The sequence below is a fragment of the Dipteris shenzhenensis genome, chromosome 1, assembly GCF_047967505.1.
Source record: "Dipteris shenzhenensis isolate YYH24624 ecotype China chromosome 1, Dip_SZ_1.0, whole genome shotgun sequence".
Taxonomy (NCBI): Eukaryota; Viridiplantae; Streptophyta; class Polypodiopsida; order Gleicheniales; family Dipteridaceae; genus Dipteris; species Dipteris shenzhenensis.
Window position 1 is genome coordinate 20,198,275 of NC_141596.1, and position 18,760 is coordinate 20,217,034.

Below are 18,760 nucleotides of genomic sequence, written 5' to 3' on the forward strand. Positions count from 1 at the left end.
AGGCATACTTCACTACTTTCTTCAGATTGAGGTGAAATAGAGAAAGAGCAGTATCTTTATTTCACAGGAGAAACAGGGAAAGAGCAGTTTCTATTTTCACATGAGAAATATTGCAAGGAACTGCTCAAACGCTTTGAGATGGAAAATTGCAAAGCTGCACTGACTCCCATGGAAACTGGTCTGAAGCTGAGTGTGCGTGATCCATCTCAGCCAGTTGATTCATCACTGTATCGACGCCTGGTGGGGAGCTTGCTTTACCTCACCAATACCCAACCAAATATTTCCTTCGTAGTTGGATTGCTCTATCAGTTCTCCGCCACACCCAAGAAGGCTCATTGGGACGCAGGTATGAGGGTGCTAAGGTACTTGAAGGGTACCTGCACCTACAGCATCACTTATACGAGGGGCATTGAGTTGGGAGGTTTCTGTGATAGTGATTGGGCAGGTGACATTGGTACCTAGAGATTGACCTCTAGATATTATTTCTTACTCTTATCAGGAGCTGTGTCGTGGCTGAGTAAGAAACAACCTACTGTCGCCCTTTCATCTACAGAGACAGAGTACAGGGCTGCCTGTACAGCGGCATGTGAAGCATTGTGGCTCAGGTGGATCTTGGAGGACATGAATATGGCCCAAGAAGATGCGTGGTTATGTGCGACAACTAGAGTTGCATAGCAATCGCCAACATTTCCATGTTTCACGCATGGACGAAGCACATCGAGGTCCACTACCACTTTGTTCAAGAACTCACCGACGAAGAAGTCATAGAGTTAATATACTGCCCGATCAACGACAACATCTCAGATGTCTTCACGAAGGCATTTCCAAGGGAGCAATTGGAAAACCTCATTCGATGCATGGGGATCGGCCCACAGTTGTGTCATTGAGAGGGGGTGTTAGAAAAGTCACTGCCCCACCTGTGAGCCCCTGTTTTGAGGGGACAAGGGGGCAGGGGACTGTAGGGGGATAGGGGACAGAGGACCTACCAGGCTGGAAACCTGCGCAGCAAAGGAGAGGGACGCGACCCTTCTGTGCAACTCTTGGAGCAGGAAACGACACGGTAGCAGCAACCCATGTGCTTGTGCTTGGCACATGGGCCCTTTTATAGGGCTGGGCCAAGCCAACCAACCAGGTAGGTGAAGGCCAGCCTACAGGTCGGTGCTACAAGCAGGGGGCTGACCCCCTACTGGTCAGTTTTTACAGCCCCAAGCAGGGCTTATATAAAGCCCCCTATCTCACCCTCATTTCTCATCACCTGCACATACTGCCTTGCACACAGGCAAGCGCGCAGAGGGAGAGAGTGTTGTATGAGCTAGATCAGGAGTGAGGTGTGAGTGATTCTATCCTCTATTTCCAACAATTGACTCATACTCGTATGGATGAGGGTGACTCTATGTCTGAGCACCTCACTAAACTTTAGGATTTATGAGAGCAAATGTTGAATATTGATGAGATCGTTCAAGATTCAGAGATGGCTACTACCACTTTGAATTCTCTTCCTGAGTCTTATCTTGGTTTTCACACCTCATTAAACTTGTCTTTGAGGGAGGGTGGCAACCCTCTCACCTTTCATGAGTTGATAGGGCTTTTGTTGCAGGAAGAACATGGCTTCACGGGCTAGTGAGCATGTCATGCTTTCGAAATTCAAGCCCAAAGGGAAGGGGCAGCACAAGCAGCATGCAAATCAGCCTACACAGCTGATTCTGGACAAACTTCTCACAAGGCTAAAAATGATGCAGAGAAGCCCAAAAGAAAGGGTGTTTGTCAGTATTGTAAGAAGCCGGGTCACTACATAGGAGAATCCAAGAAACGAATTGCCAAGGAAAAGAAAAAGGATTCAAGTATGGTTGTCACACATTCAGCTCCTCATGCACATGATGGTGATGCTTCAGCCAACTTACTGAAAGAAGACTATGCCTTTTTTACTTGCATTTCTGATTTTCAGGCGGCTGCTCCGGATATTACAGCCACATCTGAGGATGACTCTTATGCTTTTCTAACTTGTAGTTATGATCCTTCTAAGGATTCACACGCTTTCAATGTCAATGAGACATTGAATAATTGGCACTTTGATAGTCGTGCCACCAAACATATCAATTGCAGGAAGTGTTTGTTTGATTCTCTGCATCTATCACCCACTAGAGAAAGAATGTCTTGTGCAAATGCTTCTCTTATTCAGTTCGTGGTATTGATGAGATTGTACTTACAGCCACAGATGGCACAAATTTCAGAATTCATGACATGCTTTATAATCAAGAAGAATTTGCTTTTAGTGTCCTCTCTCAATAAGAGAGGATTTCAGGTTGTCTTTAAAGATGACAAGTGTGCAGTTCAAGATAGGGAAGATGTTTATGCCTTCAGACTATCTGGCACGCTGTTTCATGGTCTTTTTCAGCTTATGTTTTTTAGAAAAGACCAGATAACGCACTTGCAGTTCCTTCTCCCACTATTGCTATGCAAAATGTGGAGTTATGGCATGCTAGATATGGGCATATGAGTTATGGCAGCTTGATGACACTTCAAAAACATTCTATGGTTGATGCTTTGCCTCCCTTGGAGTCACCTCCCCCTCATGCCTGTGAAGGGTGCATACGTGGGAAGATGCACGGGTTTCCCTTCAAAAAGGAGGGTGTAGTGCGAGCTATTCGAAAATTACAGCTTATTCATAGTGATGTTTGTGGTCCCATGAGGACTCCTGCATTGGGTGGTTATCTCTCTTATGTCACATTTATTGATGACTACTCAAACTACACTAGGGTTTATGGTTTAAAGAAAAAATCAGATGTGTTTAAGCATTTTTGACACTTTGTGGCAAAGGTTGAGAATGAAATTGTTGGGTATAGTGTAGAGAGCAAAGGTTACATCTCTACAATCCTGCTTCACACAAGATTTTTGTCAACAGAGATGTAATATTTTCAGAAAATTCAGCACATACACAAGCTGAATTTAATGTGCCAACTTCTTCTAGATCAGATGATGTTTTTGAGGGATTACTACCCATTGCTTTAGGTTCCGCATATGACATTCCTACTGAAAATCAGCATTTACAGCAAGCTCCTCCTATTCCACATGCTCCGATTCAGCCACAAGCTGATTTAGTTTCTCCACAGGCAGTGGAAGATGCTATCATGCAAGAGATTACAGAAATACACTCAGCCAAAACTATTCCAAATTGGCTACTCCAAACTCTCAAGAAGAGTAGACTGGCAGAACTCCTAGTGCAGCAAGGCACGAAAGGGGGGCTCTTTCTGTTGAATCAGCTTATGCAGGTACTCTTTTTGATGAGGAAGAGCCTCATACTTTTGAAGAAGCTAAGGACAATGTGCATTGGATGCAAGCCATGCAAGATGAGTTGCAATCTATTGAGAAAAATCAAACCTGGAATCTTGTAGATTTGCCACCAAGAAAGAATGCCATAGGTACCACATGGGTTTTCAAAGTAAAAAGGAAGTCAGATGGGTCCATTGACAGGTACAAGGCACGGCTAGTTGCAAAAGGCTATGCTCAAAAGAAGGGCATTGATTATGAGGAGACATTTGCTCCTACTTCCAAGATGACCACTATCAGATCAGTTATTGCTATGGCTGCACATTTTGATTGGAATGTTCATCAGTTGGACATAAAAACAGCTTTTCTTAATGGAGACTTGTTGGAAGAGGTGTATGTCAAACAACCTCCTGGCTTTGAAATTTCAGGTAATGCACATAAAGTTTACAAGCTGAATAAAGCTTTGTATGGGCTGAAACAAGACCTACGTGCATGGTACTCCAAGATTGATGCCTTTCTGACCAGCAAGGGGCTTCATAACAGTCCAATTGAAAGTACCTCCACATCAGGAAGGATGGGGGGGATATTTTGGTCATCATTCTTTATGTAGATGACATGCTGCTTACAAGGTCACATGCATAACAAATTGCAAATTTCAAAGCTAAATTGAAAGCTACATTTGACATGTCAAATTTTGGCATGTTACATTTTTATTTCGGGATCCAATTTTTACAAGAGAGACGTGGGGTTATTATGTCTCAATCCAAGTATGTGCAAAAGCTCTTGGGTCGGTTCAACATGCAAGATTGCAAGCCTACAGCCACTCCCGATATTCAATTTACAGTATCACACGTGAGCAGGTATATGCACAGCCCAAAGACAACACATTGGCAAGCTATAAAATGCATCTTCCGTTACTTGCAAGGCACAAAGTCTTATGGCTTGATGTTTCCCAAGGGAGTGACTTGCATATGCATGCTTGCAGTGCTTCAAATTGGGCTAGAGATTATGACACTAGGCAGTCCACAAGTGGTAATTGTTTCTTTTAGGGACATGCTTGCATTTCTTGGCTAAGTAAGAAACAATCTATTGTGGCTACTTCCTCATGTGAAGCTGAGTATAGGGCAACTTTCACAGCAAAAGTTGAATGTGTGTGGTTACGCCGCTTATTTGCTGATCTTCATCTATCATTGGAAGGTCCTTCTCCAATTCTCACTGATAGTCAGAGTGCTATAGCAATTGCAAAGAATCCTATGTTTCATGCTCGCACAAAGCACATTGAGGTTCATTATCACTACGTCAGAGAGAAGTTGCATGCAAGGGAGATTAGTATGATCTATGTCTCCACACATGACAATGTTGCACTCCATACATGACAATGTTGCAGACATCTTCACCAAAGCACTTCCACGTGAGAAGTTTGAGGCATTTCGCAATGCCTTGAACTTATCTCCTTTTGGTAATTGATCTTTTCCTTGTACATCATCACATTCGCACTGCAGGGGGGTGTTGGAATATCGCCATAATTCAAGGCAGTGACCAATGTATGGTCAATGAGTGAGTCAGGGGCACTTCTCCCTCATTAGAGGTTTTTCCCCCTAACAACAATTAGGATCCCTAACTACGGTTAGTGGATAGGATAAGGTTTTGTCACTTAGACAAAACCTTCTCCTTTTGTACGTTCTTTCTATCTCTCTTATTCAGTATGTTTTGTATGGCTTGCTCTCCATCTCTCATTTTCTACAACCGAGCTGGAGGGTAATAAACAGCCTATGGATTCACGTCAACGACTGAATTAAAACTGTCCACAGCTCTCCCTTCTCCAAAGCTCTCCCTCTCTCTCCCTCTCTCTGAACAAACACTAGGGCCCACGACAAATTGTCGGGCTGGACCCCCCCGAAGGTCTTTATTACTTTCAGAAAAACTGTTACAAAAGTTCAGCAGGAAGCTGTCTCGTAAGTCTCTCCTCATACGTGAAAAGAAATCCTTCTTTACAAGGGCTTCAAACCCCATTCAAATTGGCAACATGCCACTTGTCTACAATCTAGACTAACTCTTATTACAAGCCACTTAGGGCCATTCTGGAGTCTTCAAAGCTCTCGGTCACACGAACCGCTTCCTAGGTGCTTGTCAGGCTCCCATTTCGCTTAGGAAAAATAATCCTTCTAGTACCTGCAACAATTAATTAAAGCGCACCACCATGGTACCCATTAATTGTTAGCACTTTGCATGCAAATAACACACTGTGGACTAATCCTAGTCACGGTGGGCGTCCCCACTGAACACATGTGCACATCTAAACAAATATATATATATTCTCTGGTTGACCGAGGTCAACACTCTTGATTATAATTAAAGAGCTTCGACCAAAGGTCAAGGCGCCTTAATTATAGCCAAGTCTCTCCAACCGGAGTTGGCACATCTTGGTTAACCGGGGTTAACCCTCTTGGCGCAGGCCAAGTCTTGTTGACCGAAGTCAACATTCTCTGACCGTAGTCAGGTTTACTTGACTGGAGTCAAGTATCTTTGACCGTAGTCAATCCTTTGACCATTAAAATGACTCTTCGACCGTAATTAACACATATAACATTCTTTAATTAAGATCAAATAAATGGTCAACTGTACTTTGACTTAGGATATTTACATTGTGGTGACATCCCCTCGGCTTCTATTCAGTTGACCTCAACTGAAAAGCTTCCTTGTAAACATCCAAAAGCTGTGGATGATCGGATAACATGTCTTCGTCCATCCACTTGGCATCTAATGCCGTATAATTCTTGAATTTTACAAGATACCTGTAAAATTCCTTACCCTGAGGGCCTTTACGTACAGTATGGTACACAATTTGCTCTGGCTGAAGGACTTCCTCCAGCTCATCCACTTCTGGTGGATCTTCTGATACTGGTTCTGTAGGCTCTGGTCCTTGAAATTTCTTTAGAAGACTCACATGGAATGCATTGTGAATCCTCCAATGCTCTGGCAATGCTAATCTGTATGCAACCTCATTTATTCTTTCTGTAATCCTGAAAGGGCCATAGTATCTGGGAGATAACTTTGCATACACTTTGTGTTTGCCTTTAAACTTGCGGAGCCTAGCTTTTTCAAACTTTAAAAGTATCCAGTCCCCTTCCTTGAGATCTAGCTGTCTCCTATGTTTATCTGCAGCCCTTTTATGTTTCTCTTGAGACCTTTCAATTGCTGTCCGGACTTGGCTGTAAGCTGTCTGGAGGTCTCTTACAAACTGATCAGCTGCAAATATTTCATCTTTAGTCCTTAATATAGGTGGCAAAATCACCTTCCCATATATGACTTCAAAAGGGGCTTTCCCTGTAGAGCTATGTACTGTATTATTGTAAGCAAACTCTACTAAGGGTAGGTACTTTTCCCAGTCTGAACTCTGGTCACCCACGTAGCATTTCAGCATATCCAAAATGGTAGAATTTGCTACTTCACTTTGACCATCTGTCTGGGGATGGAAAGAAGAAGAAAAATTCAGATTCGTCCCCATGTTATCAAATAAAGCTCTCCAGAATAGACTGGTCATTCTGGGGTCTCGATCACTAACAATGGACTTAGGCATACCATGATGTTTAAAGATCTGTGCCATGAACAGCTTAGCCATATGATCTGCCTTTATGGTTTTGCGAACCGGAATGAAATGAGCTTGCTTGCTGAATCTATCAATGATAGTCCAGATCCCATCATTCCCTGACTTTGATCTCGGCAAATCAAAAATAAAGTCCATTGTAATATTTTCCCATGGTGCCTGAGGCACGGGAAGAGGCATAAGTAGGCCAGGTGCCTTCTGTCTATCATACTTGATTTTCTGACACGTAAGGCATTCAGTAACAAACTGATGTATATCTTTCCGCATTCCTGGCCAAAAGAAATACCTCTCTAGTGCTAGAGTTGTTGCTGTAATTCCTCTGTGTCCAGCATAGGGAGGTGCATGGCATTCCCCCAAAATCTTTTTCCTCATCTCCTGGGTGATGCATAGGCAATCATCTTTCATTAAATACCCATCTTTCAGGGAATAGTGACTGGTGGATTGCCCTTCTTGCATCTGCTGTAAAATTTCACCAAAATCAGAATCATGAGCATATTGTTCCCTCATGTCTTCCAGGTCCTGATGATAAGCAATAGTTACATTATTGACCTGGGGTCTTCGGGACAAGGCATCTGCCACTCTGTTCCGAATTCCTGGAGTATGGACAATCTGAAAATGGTACATTGACAGCATGTTTGCCCATTTCATATGCTTCTCTGAAAGCTTGGTCTGAGTTAAAAAGTATTTCAGACTTTGGTGATCTGTTTTGACAGTAAAATCTGCACCCAAAAGATAGTGTTTCCATGTATGGATAGCATGAATTACAGCCAATAACTCTTTCTCATAGATTCCTAAATATCTTTCCGCATCCCGAAGTCGTCTGCTTTCATAGGCTACTACATGACCATTCTGATGCAATGCAGCCCCAACACATTCTCCACAAGCATCGCAATCCACATCAAAAGACTGATACAGATCCGGAACTACCAGAATAGGCTCTGTAGTCAACTTTTCCTTGAGTGTATTGAATGCTTTCTTCTGTGATAATCCCCATGTGAAAGCTGCATTTTTCTTAGTGAGGTCATGTAACGGAGCTGCGATATCAGCAAAGTGTCTGATAAATCTTCTGTAGTAAGAACACAAGCCTAAGAAGCTTCGAACTTCATGCACAGTTTTCAGCTCTGGCCATTCTTGAATGGCACGGATCTTCGCTGGATCCATTTGTATCCCATTCTTGGATATTATATGCCCCAGATAATGGATTTCTTCCAAGAAGAACTCACTTTTCTTGCTGTTTGCATAGAGCTGATGATTTCTCAGCTCTTGAAACACTATAGCAAGATGTTCTCTGTGGTCTTCCTCTGTCTTAGAGAAAACTAAGATATCATCAAAGAAAGTACCAGTAAAATGCCTGTACTTCCGGAAGATGCGATCCATCATTATGTTAAATGTGGCTGGAGCATTTGTCAATCCAAAAGGCATCACTAAGTATTCATACAACCCGAATGTTGTGCGGAATGCTGTCTTATGCACATCCTGAGGCTGTATCCTCACTTGGTGGTAGCCACTCTTCAAGTCTATCCTGCTGAAAACTGAAGCTCCATTTAACTGATCCAAGACATCATCAATACGCGGAATAGGGAATCTATTCTTGATGGTCATTTTGTTCAGTGCGCGATAATCAACACACATACGGAATGAACCATCTTTCTTCTGTACTAACAGTACAGGGGAACAAAAAGGAGACGAGCTGGGCTGAATCAAGCCTTTGGACAACAAGTCCTGTACTTGAGCCATAATCTCCTCTCTCTGAGTCGCACTGACTCTATAAGGGGGTCTGTTTGGTGGCTCACTACCAGGCATTAACTCTATCTGATGATCTTCTGGTCTCTCTGGGGGTAACTCCCCTGGCAAAACATCAGAAAAGCAATCTTTAAAGTTTACCAAAAACTGAAACTTATCTTTGTCTGCATCATTCATTTCAGCATGCATATCAGTCTCTTTTTCTTTTACAAAAACCATGTACGCAGAAATTGCAGACTTTATTGCTTTACCGCATGAAACATCAGATACAATGGGGATAGTGTCCCCTTTATTCCTGGCAATTACACGCTGATTTTTCCCCCTATGTACAAATTCCAGCACTCTTTCAGGAAGAGTCAACTTCACTGCCTTGCGGTGAAACCAAGGCATCCCCAAAACTACATCATAATGTTTCAGTGGAGAAATGAAGAAGTCTTCCTGATCCACATAACTTTGAACATGTAGACGGAGTTTCCCTATCAAGGGAGTAACTGGCACAGGATTCCCACAAAACATTTGATCGGCATCCAAAGCCCTGCCTAACTCTTCCGTCTTTATTCCCAGCCTCAGGGCTAGATCCTCTGATATGAAATTATCAGTAGCCCCTGGATCAAATAAAATTAGCGCTTGCTGGTCTCTAACTTTGCCCCATGATAGCAGCAATTCTCGTTCTTCTGGGTTCAAAGCATGACCCAGTATATCAGGAATACCCCCCGCCATTGGCTTTTGCGGTCCTCGTGGCTTCTCTGCCTCTTTTCCCTTCGATGATGAAGGCTTTTCTGGGCACTGGGCAGCCACATGCCCCTCTTTACCGCACCTGAAGCATTTCCCATCTCTACGGAATTCCGCTATCTGTTCAGGGGTAAAAATAGATTTGCCTTTATAGGTCTTTGAGAACTGAGTACCCCTCGGCTTCTGAGGCTGAAACCCTTTCTTTTCAGCCTTAGGGGACTCTTTCTTTTCTGATTTTATGAAATCAGATTTCTTTTTATCAGCACGTCCTGCATGCAAGGATGGCACTGTAGATGGATCTTGTAGCGGTACAAGACTCGCTACTGAGGCTGAATGCATAAGATCTTGAATATTCTTTGCCCCCAAAGCATTCACTACTGCCTGAATTCTTGGAGTGAGACCTGCTCTGTACTTTCTCATCTGGGTACCTTTGGAGATCTTTTTGAACGGTGCAACCTGCAAATAAGCATCCCAGAACTTTTGGTTGTACCCATCTACTGTATCTCCTGCATCCATGTGCAAGCTATCCCAGTCTTGAAGAACATGGTCTCTGAACTGTTTAGGCATGAACTGCTGGTAGAAGGCTTTCTTGAAGCCCTTCCACTTTCTTGGGGCTGACCCATCTGTAGTCAGTGCACTCCACCATGCACTAGCCGTTGCTGTTAAGTGTAAGCTGACCATTCTTAATTTGGAGGATTCTGAAAATTTCTCTGTACCGAATGCAGCATCAAACTGTCTGATAAACTGCAATGCTTTGTCTGTATGACCATACTGTCCATTGTAGGTCATAAACTTGACAGATTTTCCTCCCTCTTTAAATTCCCTGGTCGCTTTGGAAGACTTTCTCTTCCCAGACTTCTCGTGTTTCCTTCTTTTCCTGGATGGTTTATCTGATAAGGAAGAAGAAGACACAGAAGTCGAACTCGAGGTAGACGGTGATGGACTAGGAGATCGGTGATGACGCCTCGATCTCTTTTTACTATGGGACCGTCTCCTATGAGATCTATGAGATCTCTCTCTCTCAGACTGTACACGGGAGTGTGCCTCTGGCATTGGCACGTCATATACTGGATTAGGCATAGCCTCTGCTGGAAACAAATGCTGAGCCCTGGGATCCCTTTTAAGATTTTCCAGCTCTTGTATACGAGTGCGTACCATTTGTTCAAATTCCTGTTGAGTTTGTGGCACATTCCTCTGTCTTGGATGCACATCCCTATCTTGAGAATCCCACTGGATAGGTGATTGATCCATATTCTGAGATCTGCAGATTTTCTCACACAGTGCAAGTAACTAAGGCACACTACCTTTGCTTTTCCAACAGAAAAGGGTACCTCAACAAGAGGTGTTTTGCATTCACAATCTATGCCAGTACTGGCTGTCAGTTCAAGGCATGTACCCACACAGTTGCCAAAGCATCATCAACTATGTTGCCCTTTTCTGGCTGCTGCAGATGGCTTCAAAAGGCATCTGTTTTTTTTTTTTCCCTCTTTTTACTGTTCAAAGGCATGCATTCTCCTTTTTCTGCAAATCTCTGTTTTCTCTGCTTTTCTCTGGTTTTCTGCTACTTTTCTGACAGTAAAAGTCTGACAGGCAGGTGAAAATTAATAACCAAAACTGTCTCTGCAACTGTCTCTCTTTTTTTTTTTTTTTTTTTTTTGTTGAAAACAGTAACCAGATAAGTAACTACTGGTTACTCTAACCGACTGTCTGGTTCTGGTCTGGTTAGTCTGCAACTAGACTAACTGGACTGGTTACACCAACCAAACTGGTCTGGTTAGGCCAGCTTAACTGAACCAAAGTTGAACTAACTGGATACTGGTTCAACTAACCAGAGTTAACTGACTGCGGTTGACTTAACCAGGGTTTCACTAACCACGGGTCTACCAACCAGGGTTTAACTTTACCAGGATTAACTTAACCACTGGTCTGCCAGGCTGGCTGCCACGTGTCAGTGCCATGTCAGCATCTGAGCTGTCTGCCACCTGTACTGCGCCACGTCAGCGCCACGTGTCCTGTGCCACGTGTCCTGCCACGTCATCTGGTGCACTGTGTACCTGCTGGCTGCCACGTCAGCATCGCGTCAGCACCACGTGTCAGATCTGCCACGTCAGCAGAGATGACATCAGCGCTCCACGTCAGCCTCAGCGCAGCACCCACCTGCGTGGAGGTGTGTTAGCGCTGTTCTCTGGTGAAGGCGCGTCAGGTCCCGTCTCAAGGAACAAAGCCTCTGTCGACCAGCGTAGCTCTTCGTCGTCATTCACCAGCTGACACCCCCGCGCTTGCCTTTGAGATCATCAGCAGAAGATTGCCTTCCCGATTTCCATTGTTCGTCCTTTTGCATTTACAGGACCCCTTCCTTTGCCGTTCACGATGGCTCATGGAATCTCTCCTTAGCTTCCTTTAGGAATTCCATCACATAATTACCCAGCAAGACACGACGCTGCTTGGGCTCTTGCCTAAAAAAAAGAGTTGCACTTCCGGTAGGGCAATATGTTTAGCCAGACTTGCCGCCGTATGCATAAACACTCGCTTGCTCCTCTTTATTCCAACACTTTGAATCGTCAAAAACTTCAGTAAGTTTTTGAGCCTCGGCTCTGATACCAATACAACCGAGCTGGAGGGTAATAAACAGCCTATGGATTCACGTCAACGACTGAATTAAAACTGTCCACAGCTCTCCCTCTCTCTCCCTCTCTCTGAACAAACACTAGGGCCCAGGACAAATTGTCGGGCTGGACCCCCCCGAAGGTCTTTATTACTTTCAGAAAAACTGTTACAAAAGTTCAGCAGGAAGCTGTCTCGTAAGTCTCTCCTCATACGTGAAAAGAAATCCTTCTTTACAAGGGCTTCAAACCCCATTCAAATTGGCAACATGCCACTTGTCTACAATCTAGACTAACTCTTATTACAAGCCACTTAGGGCCATTCTGGAGTCTTCAAAGCTCTCGGTCACACGAACCGCTTCCTAGGTGCTTGTCAGGCTCCCATTTCGCTTAGGAAAATTCGCTTAGGAAAAATAATCCTTCTAGTACCTGCAACAATTAATTAAAGCGCACCACCATGGTACCCATTAATTGTTAGCACTTTGCATGCAAATAACACACTGTGGACTAATCCTAGTCACGGTGGGCGTCCCCACTGAACACATGTGCACATCTAAACAAATATATATATATATATATATATATATTCTCTGGTTGACCGAGGTCAACACTCTTGATTATAATTAAAGAGCTTCGACCAAAGGTCAAGGCGCCTTAATTATAGCCAAGTCTCTCCAACCGGAGTTGGCACATCTTGGTTAACCGGGGTTAACCCTCTTGGCGCAGGCCAAGTCTTGTTGACCGAAGTCAACATTCTCTGACCGTAGTCAGGTTTACTTGACTGGAGTCAAGTATCTTTGACCGTAGTCAATCCTTTGACCATTAAAATGACTCTTCGACCGTAATTAACACATATAACATTCTTTAATTAAGATCAAATAAATGGTCAACTGTACTTTGACTTAGGATATTTACATTGTGGTGACATTTTCCTTCATGGTAGCGCGGCACTTGGGAAGCATAAGCGCTGGTAGGGGGGGGGGAGAGAGAGAGAGAGAGAGAGAGAGAGATGTTTGTGAGCAGCTTTTTGGCTCCTTTTTGCTGTTTCTGGCTCGTTTTTGCATGCACAACAGCAATCTGGTTGTCCGTAGAGTTTATGCATGAGCTTCAACTATTCTGGAGCAGCACCAAGCTGTCCATACACTTTTGGTACTGATTCGCTGTTCAGAACAGCAGCGCCAAGCTGTAACAGGCTGCAGAGAATTGGAATTTTCTGGCAGACTCTGCATGCAGGCACATGCAGAGGTAATGACAACCCAACTATCATGACCACATTCGTGCTACCCTTGTGGAGATGTATCTTCGAGGGAAGCGCCTTTTGTGGTGGCGGGATTTAAAGGAAAAGCCTTCTGCTCTTACAACTTTGAACAAATTCTGTGAGGCCTTCACAAAAGAATTCCTTCTCGAGCCAAACGAGTTTGCCAATTTTCGGAAGGTTCAAATCCTAAATAAGGCTGGAAAGCCCTTGGAGTCCTTCAACCAAAAGTTCAGGACAAGATAGGGCGTAGTAAGTTCAAGATACTCAATCGAGCAGCCCACTTTGTGAAGGTCCATGATAGCACCCTGGCACATGAGGACGAGGAAAAGCTTCGACAGCCGGTCAAAGTGGAAGGCCTAAGAAGAACAAAAACAGAAACCACCAAGCCGGCAACTCCAATATCAAGTCTGAAAAGGCTAAGCAGACTTCAGGCCTGACACACGCAAATCTGTTGTGCCGCTGTTCTTTCTCCAATCACGGGCATAGGCACATTGATTGTCCTCCCAGCCAACCTCGGTGGTTGCAAGCTCTCCAAAGAAATCAACTATTACATGAAGCTCATGCTTACAAAATTCCACCAAGCCCCAAAATTCCCTAGATGGATCTAGTATGCCACATGTCTTCATTCTAGGGTCCCTCCTTAATGCATCATTTACCCCTCTCTTGGGATATCATTGAAACCATTTGCCCCTAGGCACATTTAATGCATTTAGGTCCCTTTAGCCTTAGATCCACCTAGTCTAGTGCCATATCACCCTCACCTAGGACCTTGACCTTGATTCCTTTTTTGATCATTTACATGAAGCCCAAAGAAATATAATACAAACAGTGATCCTTTAAAGGAAAATGTCGACTGACTCTTCCGAGGTCATGTTACCTCAACTTGAGCGTAACATTCCTTCCCTCTTCAAGCATCAGCGTCCTCGATGATAAAGTTTGGGAACACTCTCCGTAACTGGTATACGGATTCCCAGGTAGCTTCTGATAGAGGAAGACCATGCCATGCAACCAACACCGTGAGTATCTTCCGATTGCGTAATTGCATTGTTCCTTGGTCCAGGATTCTTGTTGGTTTGCGTCTTGCATTATCCTCTATCTCCTTAAACAAAACAACACCCTCAATTAGTGAGTCACCTGTATGCAAAATTTTCTTTAAACGAGAAACATGAAACACTGGGTGCACCTTACAACCCTGTGGCAATTCTAATTTATAGACTACCTTGCCTATTCTTTTCTCTCGCTTCAAGACACCGTTTCAATGCTCACGTTCACAACGAAGGCACAAGACCTGGGCTTAACTACTCTCCAAAATTGCTCCGTGATAAACGTAATTAAAAGGAATACCAGTGTGGTCAATCCGATGATGAAGAAGACTGATCTACGTAACTATTGTAACTCACGGACTTTGCACAGCAATTGAACCCCCCCAGCCTTCAGTACTAACCAAATTATTAACCTGTGACTGTACACAATCCAGATATCATGGACAGACAACACAACGCCATCCACCTCCCCCCTTTTCCCAATCGCCTGCCTGGCTCTGATACCAAATGACACACGCAAATCTGTTGTGCCGCTGTTCTTTCTCCAATCACGGGCATAGGCACATTGATTGTCCTCCCAGCCAACCTCGGTGGTTGCAAGCTCTCCTAAAAAATCAACTATTACGTGAACCTCCTGCTTACAAAATTCCACCAAGCCCCAAAATTCCCTAGATGGATCTAGTATGCCACATGTCTTCATTCTAGGGTCCCTCCTTAATGCATCATTTACCCCTCTCTTGGGATATCATTGAAACCATTTGCCCCTAGGCACATTTAATGCATTTAGGTCCCTTTAGCCTTAGATCCACCTAGTCTAGTGCCATATCATCCTCACCTAGGACCTTGACCTTGATTCCTTTTTTGATCATTTACATGAAGCCCAAAGAAATATAATACAAGCATTGATCCTTTAAAGGAAAATGTCGACTGACCCTTCCAAGGTCATGTTACCTCAACTTGAGCGTAACAAGGCCCTCTTGCAAAGAGCCTCATACGCAAGCTGATGCTCATGCAAAGGGTCTATGCTTTAAGCACAGCAAGCCTAGTCAACTGTTGAAGTTTGCCCTTTAAACCGTGTTAAGGATAAAGCAACACTCCACACCACTTGGTTAACCCCATCAAGAGTTGTAATGAAACCAAGATACTCAAAATTAACCATGCACAGCATAGTTTTCTTCTTATTTAGATAGAGACTAGCTTTTGCAAGGGAGAGCACCCACCACATGGGTGGAGTTTAAGCAGGTCTTTTCAGCTGCGTGGTTGACCACCACATTTGAGGTTGACATCATGACGGCTTGGCAAAAGTTGGATGTATAGAATTGCCGTAATTTGGAGAATACAACAAGAAGTTTTGGGAAGCTCTATTACCAGTTAGTTCCTATCAGCATGTTCCGTTGCCTAACAGGTGGACTGTGGATTGCCAAAGGAAATTTGAGACTTTTGCACAAAGTCCAAGGTTTCTAACTATCGCAGTTGATCGAGAATGCCAATACAGCTTATGCTCTGCTACAGGGCAGGACCACTAGTTTTAAGGGCAGCAAGAGAGAAGAATTCAAAAAGAGAGAAGAGTTCAAAAGGAAGGACTTCAAACGGAAGGACAGATTTGGAAGACGACAATCGAGAGCTACTTTGGTTGTAGGCCAACGGCGTGTTCTCATGTCATCACGGCCTACCAGGTTCACAGAAGAGGAGAAACAGGTCCTTAGAGAGCAGAACAAATGTTTCTACTGCAGAGAGGAAGGCTATCAAGTGCATGATTGTCCACTAAAGAAAAAAAGACAGCATCCCTCGAAGGATAGAGATGAACAGAAGGCGAACGAAGAGCAAGAAACAAAAGCCATCTGCTGGCCTTGTACCTGATATGATCACTAATAAGAAACAGGAAGACAATGCGAAGCTTTGTAGAGCTTGGGGCAAAGTTCGTGATCAAACCGCTCTATTTTTCTTCGACCAAGGTGCTAAAGCAAATTTTCTTTGTCCTGAGTTAGCAAGTAAGCTGAGTGCAAATGTATTTGATCGCTCATTCATGTTTTGGAAATTTAAGTTGGGGAGGAGATATGCCGGTATACGCCCTAAGGAGATGGGTTCACTTGCACAAGCAGACATGGCTGCTATAGGGCTGAGTACATCCATCACTCCGATCATTGGGAAGCTTTGTCTTCATATCTAGAGCTATGTTAATACTGAAGAATTTTACATCATGCCTCTGAATGGTTGTGACGTACTTTTGGGCATTCTATGGTGTTATCACCTTCGGGCTATTGTAGATACTCTCAATAAAACAGTCACCCTAACTCACAAGGGAAAGACTCATGCGCTCGATGTAAAACTCAAAGGAGAGTCCCCATATTTTGTGGCCAAGGTCTTGAGGTGGTACGGACAAACAATGTAATATTGATGAATTTCTAGAGACAACAAGACTTCTAGTGGACCCCAATCACACCTACACAAAGCTGATGCATGGATCAGATACAATCCCAAACCACCTTTACCTATATGAACCTTACAACCAGAATTTTATAAGATTTGGCACATTCGCCAATCAACTTATACTTTAAGCTCACCAAATTATTTAAATTCTTTTAAGGGGGTTCCTTAATTTTTAGTCAGGGTCGGTTTGACAGCCAGCAGCAACATCCCACAATGAGGCGTCGTTTGTTTCACAAGAGGGACTATTGAATGTAAATAAATCACTTATTTTCTCTCAACTACCAATTACATTATCCTTTCGTACATCAATAGCTTTCACACGACTCACCATGCCTTCCTTGTACTCTTTTCCCATACGCCGTCTTCCAGCATAGTACTCCTCGTCCAGCTACAAAAGCAGAAGCAAGGAAAATATGGGCCCTTCCCATAGAAAAGAGACCGAGAGATGCAAACAAGAAACGCTCACAGCCTGTAATGAGTAAATGATTGGTTAAATACAAGCATAAATGATAGGTTGAATACAAGCACGTACAAAGGATGAGTCCTCGGTTAGATGAAGCGAATTGGTAAAGCTCAGGATAGCAAACTTGGCGGTCCTTTAGAACTGGAAATTACCTCTTCCTCTTCTCGGTCCAGCCTTTCTTTGTTTGCTGCCACCCACTCACCGTATTGCTTCAAGAACATATTCCAGCGGTCGAAGTTTCCCTCCCCTTTGAATGGCTTTGCCTTCTTAAAGTCGTCAAGAGTAAACCTTCGGTTTTGGAAGGCATGCGCTTGCCTGATAAACGCAAGCTCGTCGGGGTCAACCTTCCATCCTGGCGGGGGCCAATCCCTCGGAGGAGTCAGCCTAAACACCATTCGTTCTCGCCACGCGGTGCCTGGAATTTGCCCATGCTCAATGGCGTCTTTAGTTTGAGGGCACTCTATCACCCCCAGGTCGTCTGGGATCAGAGGTTTAGGTTTGGCATGCAGCATTGCGAACATCTCCGGGGGAACCGGTGGCTCCTCTTTGCCTCTGTTGAGATTCAGAGTGTCGAGGGCGAACTGGGTTTCGGTTGAGTGGTGCGCTTCCCATGGAGCCCAGAAGCGTTCGACCCAGTGACGGCGTCTGGCGTCCTCTTCACTCTCAAGGACTCGGTCGAAGGGGGAGAATTCCTCGATGAATTCAAGAGGAGGCGCGGGTTCATAAGGATCAACGTAGCGGGCAAAGGGGGTGAGGCGGGATTTATGGCGATGCAGGGAGAGGGAAAGGGATGAGGTCTGAGGAGAAGTGAGGAGGGGAAAGGGAAGAGCAGAGGAAGGGGGAGTGAAAGGGGACAGCAAGAGGCGGATATGGCTATGGAGGTGGTGAAGCTCCATGGCTGCCTCCGTGCAAGATTCAAAGAAGGATTTTAGAAGTGGATATGGCTATGGAGGTGGTGAAGCTCCATGGCTGCTCTGGCCTTTTAGCCTTGCATGGTTCGAGAAGGATTTTAGAGGTATGGATCTCAACGTTTAAGAAGGGTTTTAGGAATACTTTGGCTCTTGTGGCTATAGCCTCTCTAAGGTTTAACAAGGGTTTTAGAAATAGTTTTGCACTAACGGTTTTGAGCCACCAAATGGATGACATGTTATGACTTGAGAGAGGAGAACCTTCTCCTCATAAAGGAAAATGTAATTGGTAGTGAGGAGAAGTGAGCAAAACCTTCTCCTCATAAAGGAAATTGTAATTGTTGGGAGTTGAGAGTGAGATCAAGAGGTGGATATGGCTATCTAAGAGGTGGAAAATGTAATTGGTAGTGAGGAGAAGTGAGCAAAACCTTCTCCTCATAATGGAACTCAAGAGAACCTTCTCCTCATAAAGGAAATTGTAATTAGGAGTTCAAAGTGAGAGCAAGAGGTGGATATGGCTATGGAAGTGGTGAAGCGCCGGGCCTGTTCTGGCTATGGAGGTTCTTAGCCTTTGCAAGGTTCAAGAAGGATTTTAGAGAAGGTTTAGTTATAACGATTTAAGCCACCAATGGATGAGATGCTATGACTAAAGAGTGAGGAGAAGTGAGGAGAAGCTTCTCCTCATAAAGGAAAATGTAGAGACTGA

The 18,760-nt window shown here is 44.1% G+C and overlaps 1 protein-coding gene across 4 annotated transcripts in view; it reads right to left on the minus strand.

Annotated features, from left to right (window-relative positions):
• The window catches only part of PDE312 (Nucleic acid-binding, OB-fold-like protein), an 81,573-nt gene extending 63,413 nt beyond the window's left edge, over positions 1–18,160 (minus strand). For all 4 annotated transcript variants that reach the window (XM_087373112.1, XM_087373111.1, XM_087373105.1 and 1 more), the window contains exons 1-2: positions 17,299–18,160; positions 17,012–17,071 (exon numbers count right to left, since the gene is read on the minus strand). In XM_087373112.1, coding sequence (XP_087229238.1) covers positions 17,012–17,071; positions 17,299–18,042 — 804 coding nt within the window. In that variant the 5' untranslated portion in view covers positions 18,043–18,160. The remainder of the gene's footprint in view (positions 1–17,011; positions 17,072–17,298) is intronic.
• Positions 18,161–18,760: the final 600 nt, after the last annotated feature.